Raw genomic sequence first — 25,568 nt, forward strand, 5'->3', positions numbered from 1 at the left:
TGGGATTGGAGCCCACAACCTGGGCATATGCCTTGACAGGGAATAAAACTATTATTGATACTTCCTGGTTCATAGGTCATTGCTCAACTTCTGAGCCATGCTGGCTGGACTACGCTAAAATATTTTGATATTTATTTCTGCCCTGTCAAGTAGGAATCATTTTACCAGTAGAAAAAAATGTTTTATGCATATTAGAAAAATGTATAATTAAAATATTTAGGAGTTTCTTTTGTTATCAGTTTATTATTTTAATCAATTATAGGTAATGCTCATTTACAAAAGCATGTATCAAAAAATATAAGAAAATGGCCCTAGCCGATTTGGCTCAGTGGATAGAGCATCAGCCTTTAGACCAAAGGGTCATGGGTTCTATTCCTGTCAAGGGCACATACCTTAGTTGCAGGCTCCTCCCTGGCCTGGGTCCTGCTTGGGCAGGTGTGTGCAGGAGGCAACCAATCAATGTGTTTCTCTCACATTAATGTTTCTCTCTGTTTTTCCCTCTCTCTTCTACTCTCCCTAAAAGATCAATGGAAAAATATCCTCAGGTGAGGATTAACAACAACAATAAAAAAAAGGGGGGGGTAAGAAAACGAGTGGGAGAAAAACATAATTTTGAGAAAATTCTGTTCATAAACTTATTTTAATCTTGTGGATTGGTAAAATGTGTCTTGCCAACATATTTTGGTTGGTCCATCTCATGCAATGTTCCTTGTGAATATAGTTGGCAAGCCCCTATATCATATTTCTCAATTCTTCTCCCACCCTGTAGGGACCTAGAAACATGTGAACCAAAAATTTCACTTAGTTAAAAAAATACATTTGCCATAAATTTTAAAACAATAAAGGTAAAGCTGGATCCTCAAAAATTGATGGCAACATGATAATGGTTTGTTACTGATGGGAAGGATGTCTTGTGAATATCTTTCCCAAGGCATCTATATGAAATGTTTGAAAGAGCTTGAATTACAGGTTAACTCCTTGCTGGTTTATTTCCTGGGGCTTGACTCCTATGAATTTAGAGAGCACAGGCTCACAATGCTAAGTCATTAGGATGACAGCAATGGCAGGAGGCTCTGTCAGCCGGTATTGGATTGTACAGAAATGATGGACACCTCATTGGTGACTACATTCAGATGCTAACACAGCCAGCATAGCACACATATGCTCCACAGAGAAGGATTCCAATTTGGCTCCATTCAGCCTTGGAAAGCCATTCTTCATATTCTGTTACAATCATTTGCATATGGTGTGAAAATATGCCCCACAACATGCCATTGATTTTATTCTTGAGCAAAGATCCAGCAACTATTGAGAAAGAGCCAACTTCCACACTCAGTTGTTTGTACATGGTCCATTTTTCTTAAGATAGGGTTGATATCTTTAAAGAAACAACACATTTTTATTGATTTCAGAGAGGAAGGAAGAGAGGGAGAGAAATAGAAACATCAATGATGAGAATCATTGATTGGCTGCCTCCTGCACATCACACACTGAGGATTGAGCCTGCAACCTGGCATGTGCTCTGAGCTGGAATCAAACCCTGACTTCCTGGTTCATAGGTTGATGCTCCACCACTGAGCCACATCAGCCCTGAAAGAATTAGTGAGACAATTCACTTTAGAATCAGGCCAACTGAATAATAAAAAACCATTCTTACTTTGCATTGTCATAAAGTAATTATTTTATTTAAATACAATAGTATTATGCCTGAGATAATTCATAGTATAATAAAAAATCTATTTTTGATGGCGGTTTAAATGGAATTGCCCCCTCATCATGTGTTGAAAGAAAAACAAACCAAATTCTTCAAATAATGCATCTGTGTAGAAAAGAATAGTAGCACCCCTGCTCATTGCAGTGTACTTCAAATTTTGCTGGATTCAGCAAAATGCACTGTTGCTGTCCCAACCCTGGGCACACCATTTAAATGTTGGAGGCTTAGTTTCTTCTAAATGATGAGAGAATCCTGTTCTATCTACTTCATAGTGTTTGAAATAAAGCTGAAAGCATTTGTAAACTGCAAAATGCTGTAGAAGTGATGGTGGCTTACTAGTACATTAGTTGATACCAATTTAGAAGAAAATTGTTCCATTTTAGAGTTTATTCTTAACTACTGTATCAGCTAGTACTGCATTACATCAATAGGAACATGCTAGTGAGGTGAAAATACTCCATGATTAATTAAACAATAAAATCTTTGACATGTATGTATTACTTTAAAAAATTATAATGACTCTTAAAAATTTTAGCCTAGCTGGTGTGGCTCAGTGACTGAGTGTCCACCCGTGAATTAGGAGTCACAGTTCGATTCTGGTCAGGGCACATGCCCAGGTTGTGGGCTCAATCCCCCAGTAGGGGATGGGCAACCAATCAATGATTCTCTTTCATCTTTGATATTTCTATCTTCCTCTCCCTTCCTCTCTTTGAAATCAATAAGAAACATTTTTAAAATGTTACTAGGATATCTGTGAAAATTGTGATTTATTAATATTACATTTCAAATTTCTGAAATCTATATAAACAAAATTAGTTGATAACTTTTTCTTCTGAAATGGCCATACTATCAAAAGAATACTTGACAGACTTTGGAGACCACCTAAGTCTGTGGATAGTATTTGGAGAAACACAGCCCCACCTCACTGGAGTGGAATCTATCTCTACCCTGGGTGTGCATTGGGAAGGCCTCTTGACTGTAGACCTGGGAAATAATGCTCTTCCCAGCCTGCTGGTCTACCAAAGCAATTCCAGTGCTTTTGGTAACCCTGGTTCATCCCCTTCCCTTCAAACAGGGTGGATGTTTTGAGTCAAAAGATATATTATTAATGACCATTTTATAGGTGGAAAAACTAGATGAAAATTTCCTAAGGTCACAGAACAAGTGTAATTCTGCCTAAACTTAGCTCAGTATTTTAAAATATATATATATTTTTTATTGATTTCAGAGAGAAAGGGAGAGGGTGAGGGAGAGAGATAGAAACATCAATGATGAGAGAGAATAATTGATCGGCTGCCTCCTGCATGCCCCCTGCTAAGGGATAGAGCCCACAACCTGAGCATGTGCTCTTGACCAGAATCAAACCCAGGACCCTTCAGTCTGCAGGCCAATGCTCTATCTACAGAGTTAAACCAGCCAGGGCTTAATTCAGTTTTTATACTTGCATGTGGGTTGATGTGTGGCAGGTGGAATGAACAGTTTTTCACTTTAAATGCTCACTTTATTTTATACATTTGTACTACCGGTAGTTTTGTTCCTTGATTTAACTCTGACTTTTATCATATGATATAAAACCAAACTTATATCTTAACCTCATAGAAAACTTCAAAATCTCATGAGTATGGCCTTTATGTTGGGAAGGAGAGGGGAACAAAGCAACTGTTATTACCAAATGACCTGAATGATCAGAATAACCAGTCACCCAGTTACATGACACACGACTACCAGGGGGCAGACAACTCAGCGCAGGAGCTGCCCCCTGGTGGTCAGTGTGCTCCCACAGCCAACCTCCCACAGCCAGCCAACTCCCTCAACCCCTCCTCCCAACCAGCAAACCTACTGAGGTCTCTCTCCTGGTCTGGCAGGCCCCATCCAACCCTGTGATTGGCAGGCCCTATCCAGCAGCCAGCAGGCCCTGGCCAGCCTGGCCATGATTGGGACTGGGTGAGAGGGCCCTGAATAGGCCCTGATCACCAGCCAGGCCCAGGGACCCTGCCTGTGCAGGATGTGCACTGGGCCTCTAGTTTCTGAATAAATGTGAACTAAACATGAATCATCTAAAAAGACTGCTAGGCCTCAGATGCACTAGAAAAGTGTTGACTCACTAACCTATATTCCTCTCTGCTCACACCATTGACCTGCTTTAGTTACACTGTATGTTAAATAACCTGGATCCTTAATATAACACTCTTCATTGAAAGTTTTTGCATTTTTAGTTGTGTGTGGGAAGTACATTGTCAAAAGCACCAAGACAAAAGGGTAGATGTTGAGAGGGAAGTAGAAAGAAAAAGAAGTGCTCTCACTGATTGTGTAGTCAAGGAGAGCAGTTAAAATTTTTGGCATCTCCACTCAGAAAAAAAGGAAATCTGAGAATTACCATGCAAGTGAAGGGGGTGTTTCAAGAATGCCTTGTAATTTTCAAAGTTTGTACATCTTTAAAAATTTTATCCCTATTTTATTTTATTTTATTTTATTTTATTTTATTTTATTTTATTTTTTGGATACCATTATAAATGGAATTATTTTGTCAGATTTTCAGATTGCTCATTGCTAGTGTATAGAAATACAAATGATGTTTGCATATTACTTTTGGGTCTTATCACCTTTCTGAACTTGTTTAATAGTTCTAATAGGTTTTTGTGGATTCCACAGAATTTCCTATATATAAAATTATGTCAAAATACGGATAGTTTTATTGCTCTTTTCCCATCTGGATGCCTTTTATTTTTGTTTCTTGCCCAATTGCTGTGACTGGATAGAATTGCTTATACAACTTGAATGGGTGTGGTGAGAATAGATATCATTGTCTTGATGTTTGGGGAGAGCATACAGTCTTTTACCGTTAAGTATGATGTTGGTTGTGTTTTTTGGTAGATATCTTTCATCAGGTAGAGGAAGTTCCATTTTATTACTAGTTTGCCAAGTGTTTTTATCATGACAAGGTGTTAGAGTTTGTCAAATGCTCTTTCTAGGTCAACTGAGATTGTCATGTGGATTATCCTTTATTCTATTGACGTGGTGTATTATATTAATTGACTTTTGGCCATTAAACCATCTTTTCATTCCTGGGATAAATCCCACTGGTCATGTGATTAATCCTTTATGTGTTGCTGGATTTGGTTTTCTAATATTTTCTGGATTTTTTGTGTCTATATTTGTAAATGATATCGGACTTTAATTTTCTTATAATGCCTTAGCTTTGGAATCAGGCCACATAGGATGAATTGGAAAGAGTTCCCTCCTCTTCTAGATTTTTAAAACATTTTTGGAAGAGTTTGTAAAGACTTGGCACTTTCTTCCTTAAACACTTGGAAGAATTCATGATCCGAGCCATGTGGGACTTGAGTTCTCTTTGTGGAAAGTTTTAAAATTACGAATTCACTCTCTTTCCTTGTTATAGGTTTACTTAGATTTCCTATATTTTCCTTGAGTTGTTTTTGAAAGTTTGTGTCTTTCTAGGAACTTATTTAATCTAAGTCCTCTAAATGTGTTGGTGCACAGTTTTATTTGTTGACCAAGTATATCCTCACCCTTTAACCTGGAAACTGTCCACCCCATCCTCTTGGAAAGGGTGAGCCAGCTGCCTTGCTACCCTTTAGGGTTCATCTGACCAATTGGGAGTTGAAAAGACCTGTTTTCTTTCCAGTCCCATAGACAATAATATGGAAATGCAGAAGCTCTTGACACCCACATTTGCCTTCCGGTTGCCTGAAAAACAGAGAGCACCATTCTGCAGGGAGAGAATAAAAAAAAAAAAAAAAAAAAAAAAAAAAAAAAAAAAAATTAAAAAAAGACCTTAGCTTAGTTCATGAAAAGAAGAGATTAGGGGCGTGGACTAGGTTTGGCCTATGAAACATGTAGAGACAAATGCTTTTAACACAAGGGGCTTGCGGTGGGACAGGCTGGCCAACTCGATGTAATATTTAATTTCTGTTGTAGCTAGACCTCTCCCCTGACCCCAGAATTGTAACACTGAAATCAATGGCAGATCTCAGTGAAGGTAACCGGGGGAGTAAACGTGGGAGAAAGAAGCTTGATTAGGATTAACCCCCCAGTTTTAGTTCATATTATTTAAATTGAATTGCATCCCTGCCAATGATTCCCTACTGGCAGTCTTGTGTGTGTGTGTGTGTGTGTGTGTGTGTGTGTGTGTTTTAGTCCTTTGAGAAGACATCTTTCAAATATAACTAGTAGAGTCTTGACTAGTAGAGAGCTCGGCCTGGGGTGTGGAGAGGGTATTGGGAGGCAGACAAGGCTGCATTTTGGTTTGCAAGGTGGGGTCCCAGTTAGTAGTGAGCAGCCTGGTTGAAAGTAGACAGAGAACGACAGAATAGGGATCTAACTCAGCTAGTGGGCTGAGGTTACTTAAGATCAGAAAATCACACATCTGGGTGAAACATAATAGCCATTTGCCTCTGGTACCCTGATTAAGGATCAAATCTGCAATCTGGGTATGGGCCCTGACCGGGAATAAAACCAGCGACCTTTAGGTGCACTGGGCAATGCTCAACCAACTGAGCTGCAGGGCTCTCCTGCGATTCTTGGTGTTTAGTGTTGGCTCAGCGAGTGCCGGTGGACCAGGCCTTTCTGTTCTGTAAGTCTTTCTGGGAAACTTTTCAGTAAGTTACAGGTAGCATTATATAAACCTTATAAACATTAGAGTGATCGACTAGGAAGTGGGGCTACTGGTTAATCCAAGCAAAGTTGTAAATGCACGAAGGTTAACCTATGCTATGTTACCTGCTAGGCTACACGTGGAGGTTGGGTTAAAATCAGCTCTGTCCTCTGAGAAGGCCTCGGATGATGCCATCCCAGCAGGAACACGCAAGGCCTAGGTAATACTGTTCTCCAAGAAAACAGTGAAGAAGTGGCTGATGTTAAGGCCGAGATGGGAAGACTATGAGAGGAGCTGGAGCAGCTTGTAGTGCCAGAAAGTAACACATTGCTAAAAGAAGAAGTGTTTACAGTCCAGGGTACCATAGCCCTGTTTTTGTTTTTTTTTTAAACTTTATTTTTTATTTTATTGATTTTTTACAGAGAGGAAGAGAGAGGGATAGAGAGTTAGAAACATCGATGAGAGAGAATCATCGATCAGCCGCCTCCTGCACACCCCCTACCGGGGATGTGCTCACAACCAAGGCACATGCCCTTGACCGGAATCAAACCCAGGACCCTTCAGTCCGCAGCCGATGCTCTATCCACTGAGTCAAACTGGTTTCGGCAATAGCCCTGTTTTTATTTTAATCTCCACAGTCTAATGTTTCTAGTCTCCTTTGCTGATTCCTTCTCATTTCTCGGATCCCTACACATTGAAGTGTCCCAGGGCCCAGTCCTAGACATTTTTTTTTCTTCTCTCTTTTCTATCCTCAAATCACCTCCTGGTGAGCTCATCCCATGTCATGGCTTTAAGCATTAGCTACAGACTCCCAAATTTCTATCGTAGCCAGACCTCTTCCCTGACCCCAGAATTGTATGCAACACTGGAATCAATAGAAGATCTCCACCCATAGGTATTTGTGTTCACTTGCAATAACCTGGTGGGGGTTGTGTAGTGGACACTGGAAGGAAGCTGCCTGGGTGGTGGACAATGGTCTCTGCCCTTTGGTTCTATTCCAGGAATAGTCAGCGGTCTCCGGGATTTTCAGCAGAATAACGGGGTAAGGAAGGCAACTGAATGGATAAAAACAATGTAGTAGATGAACAATGGAATATTATTCAGCCTTAAAAAGGCAGTACATTCTGCAATATGCTAGAATATGAATGTACCTTGAAGACATTATACTAAGTGAAGTAAGCCAGTCACAAAAAGACAAATACTGTATTATTACACTTATATGAGATGCATTGAATGGTCAGAATCTTAGGAACAGGAAGTAAAATGGTAGTCACCAGGGGCTATGGAGAGAGGGGAATATGTTCAATGTGTGTACAGTTTCAGTTTTAGAAGATGAGAAGAGTTCTGAAGATGGATGGTGGTAGTGTTTGCACAACATTAGGAATGTGTGTAATATCACTGAACCGTAATCTTAAAAATGGATAAGAAGGTAGATTTTATACTATGTATTTTACAATAAGAAATCTTAAAAAATCAAAGAAATGAAGTATGCAGTGAACAAAGTGAAAATTAAAACTTTGGTTTTCACTTAATAAAATAATAAAAATTCTGAAAAAAGTACACAAAATAGAATCACTACCCTCATATAGCATTAAATATATTGAAAATTAATTCCATGAAATTGTAAAGACACATTTAATAAGTAAAATTAATTAAATTATATTTATTATTATTTTTCCATAGAAATGCAAAGAAATTCCAGCAATAACCTGAATTTGGCAAATTGAAAATTTCAAAAGCAAATAAAAAAATAAAAAACCAGGAAATCATAATAAAAAACAATAACTTAATAGATAATATTAGCAATGAAAAACTCAATGTCTTTTTATATTAGTAGAAAAAACTGTGAATTGTAAAAACTTGTGAACATTATTTTAAAAACTAAAAATTTAAAATTCATCTATAATAAAAAGCATTTCACTGAAAAAAAAATACCCCAAATTATAATTAAAATAATCATCAGATGAATTGCTACACATCAATCAAATGCATGGGCAGATGTTCTCTGGCAACAAGTCAGTGATACATGGTTAGATGCCTCAAAATAATATTTACTGGATGCTGTAACTTGATAGAGGGAGTCATATAAATAGTGACAAAAATATTTTCTTTTGAAAAGAAAGTTTTTATTGATTTCAAAGAGAAGAAGGGAGAGGGAGAGATAGAAACATCAATGAGGAGAATCATTGATCTGCTGCCTCCTGCTGCCACCTACTGGGGATCGAGCCTGCAATTTGGGCATGTGTCCTGACTGGGAATGGAATCATGACTTCCTGATACATGGGTGGATCGATGTTCCACCACGGAGCAGCACTGGCTGGGTCAAATATTTTCAATAATCTTTTTTTTTTTTTTAAACAACAGAAATTTCTTTCTTTATGGTTTTGGAAGCTAGGAGTCCAGGATTAGGTGCTAGCCAATTTGGTTTTGGGCAAGAGCTCTCTGTGGCTGGCAGATGACTGCCTTCTCCCTGTGTCCTCACAGGATGGAGGCCGGTCAATTAAAAAAATATATCTTTATATTTGAAAGTATTACATATGTCTCCCTTTCCCCCCCATTGACCTCTTCTAGTCCGCCTCCACATCCTGCCCCTAAATACACTTTGTAAAAGAGCATTTTAAAGGTTGTGCAGAAAGTGTAAAGAGTTTCTATATATCTTCCCTTCCCTCTGGCTCCCAGTTTTCCTTGTTATTATCTCTGCCTTTTCCAGATAGATGTCATATAGATGGTATTGTACAATACGTAGACTGGCTTCTTTTATTTAGCATTATGCATGTAAGGTTCCTTCATGTCTTTTTGTGGCTTGATAGCTTATCTGTTTTTATTGCTGAACAGTATTCCATTGCATGGGTAAAACACAGTTTATTTATCATTCACTTATCGCAGGACATATTGGATGCTTCCAATTTTTGACAATTATGAATAAAGCTGTTGTATACCTTTGTGTGCAGGTATCTGTGCGGACATAGTTTTCATCTCACTTGGCTTAATATCTACAAGCACAGTTACTGGGTTGTATGGTATGTTTCGCTTTGTGAGAAACTATCAAACTCTCTTCCAAAGTGGCCATTTTATAATAGTTCCCACAGGCACAGAGTGGGCGTTCCTGTTGTTCCACGTCATCACCAGCATTTGGTGTTGCTGGTGATTTGGATTTTAGCTACCTAATCGGTGTGCAGCAGTACCTCCAAATAGTTAAATTTGAAATTCCCTAACAAGAACCTTTTCATATGCTTATTTGCCATCTCTATTCCTTCTTTTGCTGAAGTGTCTGTTTGGATTTCTTGCCTAATTTTAAATTGGATGATTTGTTTTGTTGTTTTGAGTTTTAAAGATTCCCCCCCCCCCCCTATATTTTGGGCACAAGTCCTTTGTCTTTTTTGTATTTTGCAAATATCTTCTTCCAGTCTGTGACTTGTCTTCTTAGTCTCTTAAGTGTCTTTCACCGAGCACAAATTTTAATGAAATCCAACTTATAATGCTTTTGGTGTTATATCTAAACAGTCATTAGCAAACTTAAGGTTACCTAGATTTTTTCCTGTGTCATCTTCTAGAAGTTTTATGGTGTTGTTATTAATCCTCACCTGAGGAGATTTTTTCATTGGTTTTTAGAGAGAGTGGAAGGGAGGGACGTAAGGGAGAGAAAGAGAAACATTGATGTGAAAGAGACACATCAATTGGTTGCTTCCCACATGCACCTTGACCAGGGCTGGGGATCAAACCTGCAACCCAGGTAAGTGCTCCTGACTGGGAATCAAACCCACAACCCTTTGGTGTGTGGGCATGAGTTCTAACCACTGAGCATACCAGCGAGGGCAAGTAGTCCAGTTTTAAACTTATCTCTTAAATTCATTATTTGAATTCCTCTGCTACACACACAATACACACACACACACACACACACACACACACACACACACACACGTATAACACTGGCCACCAACATGTGGTAATTTACCTAGCTGTTTTTTTTTTTCATTTATGCCAGAGTCCATATCTTTAATATTTTTTAAAATCCTCATCTGAGGACATCCTTTTATTGATTTTTATAGAGAGAGAAAGGGAGAGGGAGAAAGAGAAAAACATCAATGTGAGAATGAAACGTGGATAATGTTGCCTCCTGCACATGCCCCAACAGGGGATCAAACCAGAAACCTGGGTATGTGCCCTGACTGGGAATCAAACCCACGAACGATTCTTCAACCAACTGAGCAACACCCACAAGAGCCACAGTCCATCTATAATAATTAAAGTGTAATATGCTAATTAGACCAGACATCCTTGCGGACAAAGCTGCTGTGGCGGCTAAGCCCCTTGCAGAAATTTCATGCATCAGGCCTCTAGTATATTTATACTAGCTGGATCTCAGACTTCATCCTACACCAGGCCTGATAACCAATTCCAGATTCGTCTCATTTCTTCCTTTTCCTGTTGTTCTTGTTGGTCTTATTCTGCTTCCTTGACAATTGAGATAACAATTTTGGGATATTGAGCATGACTCTTTTGAGCCACAAAATTCACTGTAATGAAGATGGACAAGTAGCTAGCCTTGAATAAAAAAGCTTGGACTGTGTTGGGTGTTGACTTTTCTTTGCTCTCTAGGCTATCTCAGACCTGCTCTTTGGATTGGGAGAGATGGTTCAACCTGTTTCAGTTTTCTTTTCTTTTTTTTTTTTAAATTTCTTTATTTATTAAGGTATCACATATTTGTTTCAGTTTTCAAACTGGAGTGGGACAATCACATCACTGCCACCTCTTCTGCATATAAGGATTTATAGATTACAGACTGTATCCTGGTCCCCTCCACTGATGCTGTCTTATCCCAGCTTCTCAGACACCTGTGAGATGGGCCAAACAAAGGTGGGTGTGCTCATCTGTGAAGTTAAGGAATTAATGAAAAGGCACGTGCCTGGGGTCCCCAGGGTTGGCCAGGAGCTGGGTCAAGAATCAAATCCACATCTTCCCAGACCCTCCACGCTGACCTCCCTGTTAGGAACGGCTGTGATATTCGCAGTCCCAGTGCAAGAGTACACATGGATGCCCCCATACTCTTTATCTAACACTTTGAAAGCAACAGTCAATCTATCAAGTGCTAAAGAAACTATACTCTATATTCCAGTTTTGACAAATTGTCACAGTTTGGGTCTCCAGGAGCAGACGCTGAGACTGAGTTTGGCCTGAAGGGTGTTTACTAGTGGTCAACACAGAGAGGAAGGAGGAACAGGTGGAGGGAGACATCCAGCTGCAATGCAGGCCCCACCAAGCCGCAGCCAACCCCACAGGGTGGCCTAGGGCCGTGGTCGGCAAACTCATTAGTCAACAGAGCCAACTATCAATAGTACAACGATTGACATTTCTTTTGAGAGCCAAATTTTTTAAACTTAAACTTCTTCTAACGCCACTTCTTCAAAATAGACTCTCCCAGGCCGTGGTATTTTGCGGAAGAGCCACACTCAAGGGGCCAAAGAGCCGCATGTGGCTCGCAAGCCGCAGTTTGCCAACCACGGGCCTAGGGCATGTGTGGCCGATCAGAATATGCCAAGTTAGGTGAAAGGGCTGGGTCACGCCTCCTCAGCCAGAGGATGAGGAGTTCCTTATAGTTAGTTCCGGCAAGAGCTGACAGCTGAGCAACAAGCCCTCCCTCTAACTCCTTAATAACGACCTTTTCAGCCCAGCTAAGGGCAGCAGGGCCAGGGGCCCTCCTTCTTTTTCTAGTCCCAGCCTTTCTGGTCTCCTCAACCAACCTCCATCCACCTGCCTCCACAGCCACCCCTTGGGCCCATGGGGCTAGACTCACCGTGAAGATGCAGGGGCGGGAGGCAGGGAGGCAGTTCCAGGGTCCCCGGTACCCAGAGATTGGTCTAAAACGGGATGGGGCACTGGGAGCAGGTGGAAGATCCCTAAAAGGGGTGGTGCAGGTAAGGGACCACCATGTTCAGGTCTAAGGTACTGCCACCAAAGATCACGCTGAAAATGTTGGGTATCATGAACAGGAGACATTGCTTAAGGAAGACGCTGAATTCCTCAGAGACTGAGATAGACTCCAGTTAATATATATTTTTAAATATATATTTTTTGATTTCAGAGTGGAAGGGGGAGGGAGAGATAGAAAACATCAATGATGAGCCAGAATCATTGACGGGCTGCCCCCCACACTGGCAATGGCCCCCACAACGTGGGCATGTGCCCTGACCTGGAATCAAACCCACATCTCCTAGTTTCATAGGTCAACGCTCACCCCGGCCAGGGCTCAAGCGAATATTAAATAAAATAAAGGCTCAGAAATACTAGTCTCCTCATGCGTACCAGAGACTGTAGTAGTAACTATTAGCCGGATTCCTGGTGTCGCTGTGCCAGAGCTTCCTGGCACACTTGGGGACTCGTTCTTGGTCCAACAATCCTCTCCCGTGGTGGCATCCTCCCTTTGGGTGCAGGTCAAGATCACTCTCCATCCGCCGTCCATAGCCAGGTCCCCGGGGCCCAGCAGAGCTGGCACTGGCAGCGCAGGAGCCGGGGCAGGAGGAGCGCCGCCGGAGCCGGAGGCGGTGGCCGGGCCCAGCCTGACGCAGCGGCGACGGGAGCAGGCCACTGCGGGGCGCCCGGAACCCCGGTTTCTCCCCGGAGGTTGGGGCGCGGGTCTGAGTGCCTCGTAAGCTAGCTGGGGTCACGGACCCGGAGCCGAGACCGAGGGAGCACCGGAGCGCGCCCCGGGTGGAGGAGGAGGCGGGGAAAGGAGGGGCCGGGCGCAGGAGGGGAGGGGCTGAGAGCGCGGAGGGAGAGGAGGAGGAGGGAGGGACCCGCCTGCTGCGCCCGACTGCCCGGCCAGTGTGGCTGCAGGCGCCCGTCGCCACCGCTGTCCCGGGGCTGCACGGCACCCAGGTGCCCAGCGCGGTGTGCGCTCCAGCGGCCGCAGCCCCCAGCGCGCTCCCCCGGGCCGCCGCGGTGCATGTTCGCCTCCTGCCGCTGCGTGCCGAGAGGCAGGGGGACCATGAAGATGATCCACTTTCGGAGCTCCAGCACCAAATCGCTCAGCCAGGAGATGAAATGCACCATCCGGCTGCTGGACGACTCGGAGATCTCCTGCCACATCCAGGTGCGGGAGGCGCGGGGCGCGGGAGGCGGGTGCGCCCGGGCAGGGGAGGGGAGGAAGGGGGGGGGGGGCTCTGCGGGTGGGCGTGCGCCGTCAGCCATGAGGAACCCACCCCAGGGCCTTGCTAGAAAGCCGGATTTCGTTTCCCTGTTTTCTGAGGCTGGGAGCCCTGCCCGGAGATGGGGGCACTGCCCCTGGCAGGCGCCAGGCGAACGTTCTCTGCGCCCAAGCCCCCCTCCTGGCATACACGCTTCACGCATCTGGCTGCGCCCAGGCTGAGGACCCCAGCAGTTGCCTGCAGCCCCTCTGTCGCCCATCCCACCAGGAAACTGGAGTTCTGAGACCAAGAGGGGCACCGTTAGGTCGCCCACTCTTCCTTCCTCCGTCCCTCCACGTGGAGAAGGCATGCACCAGCCCGGGTCCACTTATTTTTCTTTATGGCACCGTCTCCGAAGATTCCATCAGACCAAGCCCCACCCGCCCATCACCTTTACTTCTCTACAGTGTGTGTGTGTGTGTGTGTGTGTGTGTGTGTGTGTGTGTGTGTGGCTGCGGCTGCGAAGTTTCCCGGGAGGGAAGGAGGGAAGCTGGGCAACCCCGGGCTCCAGCCTTGAGGGATGGGGCGCACCCTGCGTGGAACTGGAGCCAGCTCGGAAGGAATCGTGTGAAATCCGAGCGTTTCAGAGAAAGGAAAAGGGCTGTGAGGCCAGTAGAGCTGAACCGGAGCTGGTTTAGGGTGCAGGGACTTCAGCAGGACCCTGGCCCAGGGAAAAAAAGCACCCCTTGGAGTCTTGGTGGACATTCGCTCTTGTCCAAGTTGGAGATAGTGAGAGTTGTGTGGGGGAAGGCAGCTTGGCTGGCAGCTCCATCCTCCCGTGATAAGTGCCGTTTGCAGGAGAGCAGTTATGAGCTGCAAGGGTGTGTGTGTGTGTGTGTGTGCGCGCTGTTAATGTGTGTATATGTAGGCAGGTGTGTGCCCTCTCCCATGACCCAGTCAGAGTGTACAATTTGGATAGGTCGTGTTAGGGCTCAGCACTATTTGCTCCTGGCTTTAAAACCTATTAACCCCGGGGATTTCCTTTTCTCACCTACCCGGTCTTCAGGGAAGCTCAGGACTGAACTTCAGGTCCTGGGCACCCTCTGCAGTTCCTGTGAAAGCTGAATGGGGGCAGCATCTCCCAGCGGCAGGAATTCCTTCCAGGGCTTTGTTAACCAAGAATGAATAAGTGAATGAATGAAAGGTCTCCTCCCCCCCCCCCCCCCCCTTTTTTTATTTTTCTTCCTAGTGGGAGCTGGTGACATGCAGCCAGCAGCTAATGTGTGAGCTAACAGCTGGACAATTTCAAGGCAGGAATGCGGTGCCCCATGATCTCCCAGGAGAGTAGGCTCCCCCTGATTTTTTTTTTTTTCTTGGAGGATCTTGAATTTCATTCTGAGCTAAAGTTACTAACAAAAGATGAGCAGGATAGGCAGTTTTTCTGCGGCCACAGGGCTGCACAGAAACATTTGGCATGCACTGTCTTGTGATCCAGAGACAGTCGTTTGTGCATTTGGTTTAAGTCTGAAGTGTACACGTCTTTTAACCCGTTTGGAATATGCAGCTAGTGGAGGGGCCAGCAGCAGGGAGTTCTCCTTTGCTCTGTCAGCCTCTGTCTGCCCTGTTCTAGTCCACATGGAGTTGCTGTCCCCCCCGCCCCCTTTTCTGGTTCTGGAGGAGGTCTTCCTTAGGATAGATAGGTAGTCCTCAAAGGACATGTCTTTATTGTCTGGTGTTCTGGGAAGCACAATTGTAGCCAATCTAATAGCAGTTTGGAAAGTTAGACTTTATGTGGTCCCACTAATGCCCAAGTGGTTAAAATGTTATGATCCAAAATGTTGATTTCGGCCTTGCGTAAAATAAAAAATCAAATGTTTCATCTGGTGGCACAACTTTTTCTGCCCCTTCTGCCCCAAATGGCGATTATCATTTAATCAGTTAAAATGAATTAAAATATTTTATTTTGATATCTTGGAACTTTTCCTAGAGCGTTCTTAACCCAGGAATTAAAATTGTACTTCTGGGTATAAGGTTACATAAAAACTTGCCATTTGTTTAGGGTGAGAACAAAATGATTTAAAAAAAATATTTTATTGATTTTGTACAGAGAGGAAGGGAGAGAGATAGAGAGTTAGAAACATCGATGCAAGAGAGTCATCGATCAGCTGCCTCCTGGACACCCCCCACTGGGGATGTGCCTGCAACCAAGGTACATGCCCCTGACCGGAATCGAGCCTGGGACCCTTCAGTCTGCATGTTGACGCTCTAGCCACTGAGCCAAACCGGTCTCGGCAAGAATTACTGGTTTTGGTGACTATTAATCCCTGAAAAATTAAAAAAGAAAACCAAATAAAACAAAATAGAACTTTCACACATCTTGGGCCTCCAGGATTACAAGTATTTGAAATTATATCAATGAAATAAGAAATACCCAATGAAATACCCAACGTGGCCCTAGCCAGTTTTTTTCAGTGGATAGAGCATCGGCCTACAGACCAAAGGGTCCCGGTTCAATTCTGGTCTAGGGCATGTACCTTGGTTGTAGGCTCCTGCATAGCCCAGGTCCTGGTCAGGGCTCGTGCAAAAGGCAACCAATCAATGCGTTTCTCTCACATTGATGTTTCTCTCTGTCTTTTCCTCTCTCTTCCACTCCTTTAAAAATCAATGGAAAAATATTCCTCGGTGAGGTTTAACAACAACAAAAAAAGATACAAACCAACAAACCAACAAACAATACCCAATGTGTACATGGAAAATGTGTATATGCATATTTAGAATTCTTAGTAGTAATCATATACCTGTGTGTTGGTGAGAGTGTGTTGCAATGTTAAACGTAGAGGTTACACAAGGCCAGGTTCTGCTGTAGTAAGCATTCCCCAATTGTACCTGCTTTCTAGCTGAATTGTGATTTTTCAACTTTAATAATTAGATAAAGCTGAGTCTTACTTTGAGACCCTTCTTTGGTTATGTACCATGATGCATTAAGTCTTGGAAACGTAAGCCACTTGAGTCAGGTCTGTGAGTCACTTGAATTCTTAAGCTGTTACTTCTTTTTCTAAGTAGGCATTTTGAGAAAACTTAAAAACATTGCAGGAATGGAAATGTCAGAAAGTACCCCATGAAGAATCTGAGATTCACATGCATAAGTGACAGGTGTTGGGTGGCTAGGGCTATCCTCTCTTAGTTCCAATTTTGTGTGATGAAGGATGCAAGCTGCTCCTCCTATGAAGCAGCAGAGAGCCAGATGTGGAGTCCAGACTGAAAACAACAGGATTATGATTAGGAGCTGTTCAGGGAAGCTTTTACAACTGAGACGTGAACTTGATGCAGGCCAAAAAGTGTCGGTGTTCAGTTCTGGGAGGAAGGTGTAAATGTTTCTCAGTCTCTGATATTGCAGTGGAGCTCCTTTATTCTTTAAAAAAAAAATGCAGATTCTGAATCAGGGGATCTTGAGGAGGACCCTGAAATTTGGCATTTCCAACAAGCTTCCAGGTGCTGCTGTTGCTGGTCTGTGAACCACATTTGGAAGAGTCAAGTGTTTGTGGAACTTATCCTTTTCATAATACTTTTCTTAATTTCCTTGAGTGTGGGACATTTTGGCTGTTATCACCTTTGATAGTGCCTCGCCTGCACATTTCTCTTAGTAGATGGTCAATGAATATGTGAGTGGCTGAATTAAAAAAACCCATTGAGGTGTGTCTGTCATGGTAGACCAAAGTGCTGATTTGACACTGAGGCTGGGGATGGAATGATTCCTTCTGACTCCCATTCCAGCCAAATCAAGAGATTGCTTTTCAAACAGGATTTCCTGTGATGGCCAATCTGATGAAGTGTTGAATGTCTGTGAGAGCACATTGGGGACTGGGTTAGTGAGGACCTTCTTGTCCCTCTGGTCCATACTTCTCACTTCTGCTTTCCTGTATCCTGGACTCTTGATGGCATTGTAGAGGAATTCTGGCAACTTCTCATCACAAACAAATCACTATGCTCTGGCCAGTGTGGCTCAGTTAGTTGAGTGCTGCCTGGTACACTGAAAAGGTGGTCGTTTCAATTCCTGACCAGGGCACATGCCAGTTCTGCAGGCTCTGTCCCCAGTAGGGGGCTGATTGATGTTTTCCTCTCACATCAATATTTCTCTCTCTTCCTTCCTCTCTCTGTAAAAATCAATAAAAATATTTTAAAAAATCATTGTGTATAATGACTAGCAGTGCCTGGAAGCTCCCAGAGGCATAGGGGGCCGAGCTGTTCTCAGTAGCAGAAGTGACCTTGAGGGACAGTGACCCTGGAAAACAGTGAAAGTGCATTTGAGGTGTAACATAAGCTGTGGAACTGTTTGTTTTGGTGATTTTCCCTGAAGGTGCAGGAGACAAATGAGAGGACCACTTTACCAAAAAACAAAACTCATTCTAACAGAAAAGAACATTTGGATAGAACAAGAAATTATGTTTTTTCATAAGTAAATTAGTAAAGTTTTGAAATAACATTAATATTATTTGATAAACATGTAAAAAAAAACAACCCCACATCTTCTGTATGCCAAGCACAGAGTGGGGGATGGGAAATAAAAAGAAAATAAAATCAGCTGTCAAGAGACGCACAGCCATTTGTGGTGAGATAGACAAAGTAGTGATGCCAGGACAAAATGTCAGAGATATATGTCACAGGTATAAGCAGGGGGAGGACCAAGAGGAGGCATCTGTATTACACTGGGGCAGCAATAAGTAACTCTGCTTTAGATCAATCTTGCTTAATAATTAATGGAAAAGTGGAAGTCAGCTCTTTGAAGAAGGGGAAAAGGCATTGCAGGCAAGGCGATCCCTTGCTTGGCATGAAGCAGCGTGATTGCAGGTGGAAGTGAAGCAAGGAAGAATCCAGGTGAGTTCCAGGTGGTTGGGTCCGATGACAAGAATAATGGTGATGCCACTCCAGGAGAGACAGGACCGGCAACGTAATTCTTGGTGCGAAATGAACATGTGTGACCTCATGTTCAAGATTATTAAGAATTTTAGGATGGGGACAGCAGAACATTAAGCCAAGTAGGGGGCCCTTCTTAGTATGTGTCATATTCCATGAAGCTGGCCCTGAGGAGATGGAACAAAGGAGATGCAGATTGGAGGGAGGAGATGATGTGTTTCCTTTTGGGCATGCTGACTTTGAGGTGCCTGAAGGTGTCCGAGTGGAGAATTTCCAGTAGGCAGTTGGATATAAGGGATGAAAGACAACAGAGTGGTCTGCCACAGAGATACAGAGAAGAGAGTCTTTAATGTTCATGCAAGTGGTGGTAGAGACCATGAGGTATGAATGAAACTACCATGATGGGTCTCCCTTTTTTGTCCATGTTTCTGCTTGGGTCATCCTTGTCAATCAAACCAATGGACTATGAGCGTTGGAATTCTTTCCAAGGGTATTTGATTTTTTTTTTCTTTTATGAGCAAGAGCTTCGCCGCTTTCTTCTGCAACAAGGGCAGCCAAATCCCAGTTATCAGTGGAAAAGCAGTTTTCTGCTCTTCATCCTCATTTTCTAGCTTGGCCTAGCAAATGGAAAAAAAAGTCCATTCTCAGGTTTAAGGTTCTGAGTTACAAAGCATAGAATTTTCACTCAAGGGAAGTTACCCTTCAAGACAGTGTCATTAATATTAAAATGAGACTACATTTAAAATTTCTACCAACATGGTACAACATGGAAGTATGCATGGCGTGTGAGGAATAGCTATGCAAGTCATGCTGCAATGGTTTATCTTTTATTTGATATTTTTCTCTGGAAAATTTTGTTTTCTACTTAATTTCTGAGGGTTGTTGTGAATATTAATTAAAATAAATTCAAGTTCTTTAAAACCATTAAAAGGAATAATCTAATATTAGTAACATAATAATCTGGATCTTAGATGTGCAATAGAGTTTTGTCTAAATATATCTATGTATTATTCTAAGGTTTGGAATGGGATTATTCTGTAGCAGGGGAAAGGAGTTAGTATGTGAACAGATCAGGCTTCGGTTTATTATCTCTTGCCTCAGAAGCATAAACTGTTCTTTATGGCACTAGGCTTGCTGGTCTTGAAAGGATTAGTCTTTACACACAAACTGTGAAAATTCAAATACAATATCATTTACTAATGGATTGATAATAAAATGAAACAGTCTTAAAAATCAATAACTAGTTAGCCTTATTAATAGAAGACAGAATAAGACCTAATTAATAAATTGGCTAATAATCTTTTCTTGATGTTCCTAGCTAATATTATTTTTTGGGCTGGTCTACACATATTATTGCCCATTGTTCTGAGAACAATGCTAGTCCTCCTGATCTGTATGTGTGTATAGGTGTCATCTACAGTGTATCAAGTGTGGGGTATTTAGAGATTCTTTGTTTACAGGCATCCTTTAAACTCATGAGCCTCTTTATATCCTTGAGAAGTATGTTAACAGTGTGTATTAGCTAGTTGATTGAGACCTAAGATGTTATGAGATTTGCGTAAGATTGCATATTTAGCGAAATTAGGATGGGATATGGTGTCTTGGGTTTTAGGTTTGTTCCTACTATGCTAAATACTACCATTATTTTGATTTTGAATCTTCCTTGTAGTCTAAATGATGACATTCTTCCCACTGACAACTTTCTAAATTACACAAAGGAAAAACCATACAGTGATTACATGTCTGGTAAAGCAAGCCTATTGGTATCTCACAGCTGTCATCTGGACAGGTCTAGATCTTCTCTTCTTCCTTTTCATCAACATGTGGCAATCAACTTATCACGTATTTAGGGGTAGTTTGCCACTTAACATATCTAGATAATTGAAAGGTATCCTCCCTTTACATGTTTGGCAAAGTATAGTCATTGCTTGTAGTTTGAAATTTCAAATTAACTCCCAAGAAATTGCACAAAAAATAAAACAGATACTGTCAGTATAATCCCCCCACCCCCCCATTCTCTAAGGTAATTTACCTCTTAGTCTTTTGAGATTGACTCTGAAAATTGAAATTTTAGCAATTCCGGACCATGATGTTTAGAGGATCTCTAGAAAAGCACAGAAACAAAGTGTGTGTGTTTGTTTTTATTTGGCTTTGTTAGGCACTAGTTACAGCCTCGTTAGCCTCTCTTTGTTTTGGAGGCTTAGGCAGAAGAGTAATGAAATCCCTGGAGTCAGGAGGAGAAAAAAACACTTTGTCTCACCTGGAGCCTTGTCAGGGAAAACTTCACCTCTTGTGTTCCCAAACCTCCAGGGGGATGTATTTCTGCTGAGGAGCATCCTGGTACAGGGGCGGGGTGGTTGTGGGTGGGAGACCTTCAATAACACACTTTGTCCCTAGGGTTTGGAGATGCAATTTCTCCACCAGGTGTAGATGGCACTTTCTTGGTTCAGTGCTGATTAAGAGAAAAAAGAGGAGGAAAAGTTGCACAGTAATTCAAGGGCAGCCGTGAAGCCTGAGTTTGCAGTGCCAGCAGCAGTGTGGAATTTGAGAATAGCAAATTAGAAGAACAAAGCAGATTTTAATCATGTGCCACAGAGAGGAAGGTGGTTTAGGTTTATCTCCAAATTGTACCTCCATTAGAGGAAGGGAGGCTTTTAGTGCATTATCCAATATTTATTGTTAAAACTTTCTTCCTGCCTTTCCCCGAGTCTTACTTTAGTACACCCATTAAGGGGAAATGCCAGTCCCCCCCCCCCCCCCCCCCCCTCTGGGTGTATTGAGCGGTTATTAAATATGAAACATTTTCTGGATGTTACTGGAAATGATTTTGAGATTCAGTATCTTCACCCTTTAGGAGAGTTTGGTCTGAAGGTAAAACTGAAGATTGAAAAAGTATCCTTTCCCATCTTCCTATCCATCTATCCACCCACCCTCTCCTCCACCCATGCATGCACCCACCATTCATCCCTTCATCACACACACAGTTATTGGGGACCTATGGTGAGGACCAGAGATACAAAAATAAATAAGAGTCTGGTCCTTCCCAGGAGAAAAGATAGACACCTAAACAGCTTCAGGGTGGTGCTATTATGGTAGAAGAACTCACCAGGACATTACTGGAGCACACAGAGAAGCCAACAGAAGCAAGGTATAGGTGGCTTGGGGGAAGATGTACCCTTCCTTTAACTTCTGGTCATTCTCTTCCAAAGTCACTACTACTCAAGAGGATACTCTTTGAAACGGATCACTGATACTTTCTAACTCACATTTAAGCGTGAATAAGCGCATTCTTGCAAACACCTCAGCAAAAATTGTACCTTGCTGTAAAATGTGATTTCAAGAAAAGTCACCCGCCCCTTTCCCTGCTCATATCAGATTTTCACCCTCAAAGTGTCTCCATATAGAAATTCTGAGCAGCCACTACGGACCTAGTCCAGCCTGAGAAGGACAGGATAGGTTTTCTGGAGGAGATGATGTCTCAGATGAATTTTATAGGAAAATAGGCATTGACTGGCCACTAAATTGTGTGAGTGTGTGTGTGTGACTTTGAATTTTGAACCTGCCTTGCATACTGGATGAATCCCACTTGGTTGTGTTGTATAATTATTTTTATACATTTTAGATCATCTAATGATTTATATAGTTTTTCTTCCCTCCCCTACCCCAACCCTCATCATCTAAAGATTTAGACAAACGAAATTCATTTCTAAAACTTGTATTTATTACTATTACTATCATTATTATTGTTATTATTTTAAACAAACCCTTGTGTTGAGGGCTGACTTTCAATGGATCATAGCAAAAAAACTTCTAATTAATGGTAAATAAACAGAACATCAATAATTCCCCCCCGTTATTTATTTTGGAGGTACTATATCTTCTCTTTAATAATTATTATAGAGCACATAGTAAAAGTTCAAATACTACAAAAGATCATTCAATGAAAAATAAATAATTTCTCTACATCTGATATACTTCTCAGAGGCCACTACTCACCACAGACCTTTTAGGTACATTCTTCCAGAATTTTCTGTTTCTTTTTAGGAAACAATATTGACCACCTTTTATCAGGGGAAAATAACTCCAGTGGGGTATAGTTTGCATAGACCAGATGACCTGCAGAATTGTTTTACAGGGCTAGTTTAGCTGACACTTCTAGAACTAGGGGAAGACACCACTGTTGTGTGTGTGTGTGTATGCATGTGTGTGCGTGTGTGTGTGAAGCTCTGAATGCCTCCAGAAATGTTGCAGCCTGCTCCATGTTGTTCTAAGCACCTTTATTCTCTTTGGTGATTGATAATCATATCCCAGTTTTGGGCATGTCCTCACTGCTTCTTCCACTGCCTCATTTTACTTCCCCCCTTTGCAGTGTGAGTGGAATAAATGAAGAACCCTGTCATGTTCTTCCCTTTCTCTGCTCACCTTCATGTCTTGCAGACTTAGAATGTCTTCATTCAGAGGACCTTTCCACTCAAGGGCTCTGTTGAAAATTCCATTTTCTCAGTGATGTGTGAGGAACAGTCAGAGATGCTGAAAAACATTTGGCATGTGAGATTCCTTCCAGGGAACTGTGACTTACTTAGATCCCAGGGAACCCCAGATAGTGAGAGGCAAGGCGGCCTGGCCTCCAGGCGGAGGAAACCAGGAAGGGGAGGCCCAGAGACATGCTCAGCTAGTGTGTGAGCATGCCTTGCAGCAAGGGTATTGGGTGCATGTACTCACTTTGCTTATTTTTGCAGGAAGGCTTAGAAAGGTCTCCCAATCGATCAATTGGTCAGCTAATAAGCATTTACTAAATTAACAAAAACATTTTTTTTTCATTAATCCTCACCCAAGGATATTTTTTCCCATTGTTTTTTAGAGAGCGTGTGGAAGAGGGACTGGGAAGAGAAGGAGAGAGAGAAACATCAATGTGAGAGAGACACACCAATTGGTTGCCTCCCCATGAGCCCTGACCAGAGCCACGCTAGAACCTGCAACCCAGGTATTTGCCCTTAACAGGGAATAAATCCTGGACCCATTGGTGCACAGGCTGATGCTCTAATCACTGAGCAACACCAGCCAGGACAAAAATCAACAAACTTTTGATGCCTCATCACACCCACTATCTGACTTCCTCTCTAAAGTGACACTCCAACCACAGTGCTGCTTGCTACTATTTTCATAGCACTTATGGCTGTTGATGAACTTGTTCATTCCTTTGGGTGCCCACTGGCTGGCTGTCTTCCCTTCTAGACTGGCAGGTCCAGGAGGGCAGGCTGCTGTGTCCCAGTGCCTGGACATGGTGGGTGCTCAATACAAATATTGGTTAGCTGAAAGTATGTAGAAATGAATACGCTTTCTCAATAATAATGACAATAGTGACGAGATTGCTACTATTTGTTGAGCACTGACTAGATGCCAGCCTAAGCACCTTTCATCTCATTTAATCCTCAGAAGCAGCCTATGAAATGAGAACTAATACCCCTGCTATCCAGGTTCAGGAAATGGGCCACAGAGATGGATCCTGTCCTGTCACACAGCCAGTAAGCGGTGGGCTGACATTTGAACTCTGGTCTGCCCAAGATCTTGAAGTTCAAGAGATTAAGGTGTGATTGATCCCTAGAGCTGTCAACCCTGAGCAGTAACTTTCCAAAGGGCCCCAGTTAAAAGAGCGGGTGGCGCCTTCCCGGTGAGAGTCGGGCGCTTGGTAGCAGATCAGGTACCTGCTCTTCAGGAATTGAGCTGGAGACGCCCACAGGCCCTGGCAACACGCGCTGCAGAGCAGGCTTGTCCCTGATGCAGATTCCGGGTGGATATTTTGAGCAGTTGTGAATTATTTAGGTGCTGAGGCAGAAACACTTCCTGGCATTGAATCCTAGCTCAAAACTGTGCATGAAATGAAAGCCGAGAGGTCCAGCAGTTATTTCTTTCCTGAGTGAATGAATGGGGGAGAAATATCAAAAGGTGAACCATCAGCGGCTGGCCAGATGGTTCACCTTTTGTTACTCTTTCCTGGCTCTGCAAGTGGCCCCTTGGTGCTTGCGAGTCCTTTTTATTGTTATTACTAGTGGCCCGGTGCATGAAATTCGTGCACATTAGAAGGGAATTAATTAGAGGAAATATTTTAATATTGCTATTTGCCTTTTCTCTATAATAGAAGTGTCAGAGGTGAAAGAAAATTAGTAAAATGTATGTGAAAATCTCCCTTCTGTCAGAGTCTGAGGCATGCACCCATTTGCACCTTGAAATTGCTCGAGATCCAGACCTGGCCAGCCCCACTCCATCAAGCCCCACACGGTGGGGAGTGCAGCTTCAGGTCCTGTCAAGTCCTACCAGGTGAGGGGGGCAGCCTCAGGTCCCCTGGCTCCAGGGTGGGGCATGGCCTCAGGTCCCCCATCAACCCCTGCCAGGAGTGGGCACAGCCTCAGGTCCCCCAGCCCTGGTGCGAGGGTGCAAGGGCGTGATGACCATTTGCATATTAGCTCTTTATTATATAGGATGCCATATTTTGCAAAATAACAGAGGGCTGTTTTCACCATCCTGGGAGCACTCAGTATGATCAGTTCTCCTGCCAGCAGAGCTGAAGCTGCGAGAGATACGGGCTTAATGAGCACCAAGGTCAGAGGCAAGCTCCCTCCTTCTCTGGGCCTCTCCGAGCCTCCCGGCTTTCCCATCTCCTCGGTTGTTATGATATTAGGGAATCAACTGAGCCTATTATTGTGAATTTATACAGTGCGTATATTTTGTGAAATGCTTCATATTCAGTTTACCGGTCATTTCCTTAAGCCAGCCACTAAGCGGGGATGGAGGAAAACCTGGAGGAATTCAGGCGCAGTACCCAGGCTTATCCTAGTGAGTTAACCCCGTGAGAGCAGAATGCGTACGAGGGACCATGTGTATCTTCTTAATGAGGCTCAGTGCTGCTCAGTCTGTAACATCTGTTTTTTTTTTTTTTTTTAAACAGCTTTATTAAGATATAATGCACATGCCGTACAACTTAGCCAATGGAAGTGTGTAATCCAGTGCTTTTTAGTACGTGCACAGAATTGTGCAGCCATCCTCCCAGTTGATTTTAGAACATTTCATCATCTCCCAAAGGAGCGCCAGATGACGCTTAGTTGTCAATGCCCCCAACCCCTGCACATCTCCCAGCCCTAGGCACCCACTAATCTACCTCCTGTCTCTCTACATTTGCCTATTCTGGACATTTCATATA

General features: G+C 43.0%; 1 protein-coding gene across 2 annotated transcripts in view; it reads left to right on the top strand.

Moving 5' to 3' along the window:
• Window positions 1–13,120: 13,120 nt before the first annotated feature.
• Window positions 13,121–25,568, top strand: part of FRMD3 (FERM domain containing 3) — a 212,853-nt gene continuing 200,405 nt past the window's right edge. The window contains exon 1 of one of the 2 annotated variants that reach the window (XM_036433683.2): window positions 13,121–13,422. In XM_036433683.2, coding sequence (XP_036289576.1) covers window positions 13,276–13,422 — 147 coding nt within the window. In that variant the 5' untranslated portion in view covers window positions 13,121–13,275. The remainder of the gene's footprint in view (window positions 13,423–25,568) is intronic. The other variant, XM_036433684.2, reaches the window with a different exon arrangement.

This window comes from Pipistrellus kuhlii, unplaced genomic scaffold (genome assembly GCF_014108245.1).
Source record: "Pipistrellus kuhlii isolate mPipKuh1 unplaced genomic scaffold, mPipKuh1.p scaffold_m20_p_12, whole genome shotgun sequence".
Taxonomy (NCBI): Eukaryota; Metazoa; Chordata; class Mammalia; order Chiroptera; family Vespertilionidae; genus Pipistrellus; species Pipistrellus kuhlii.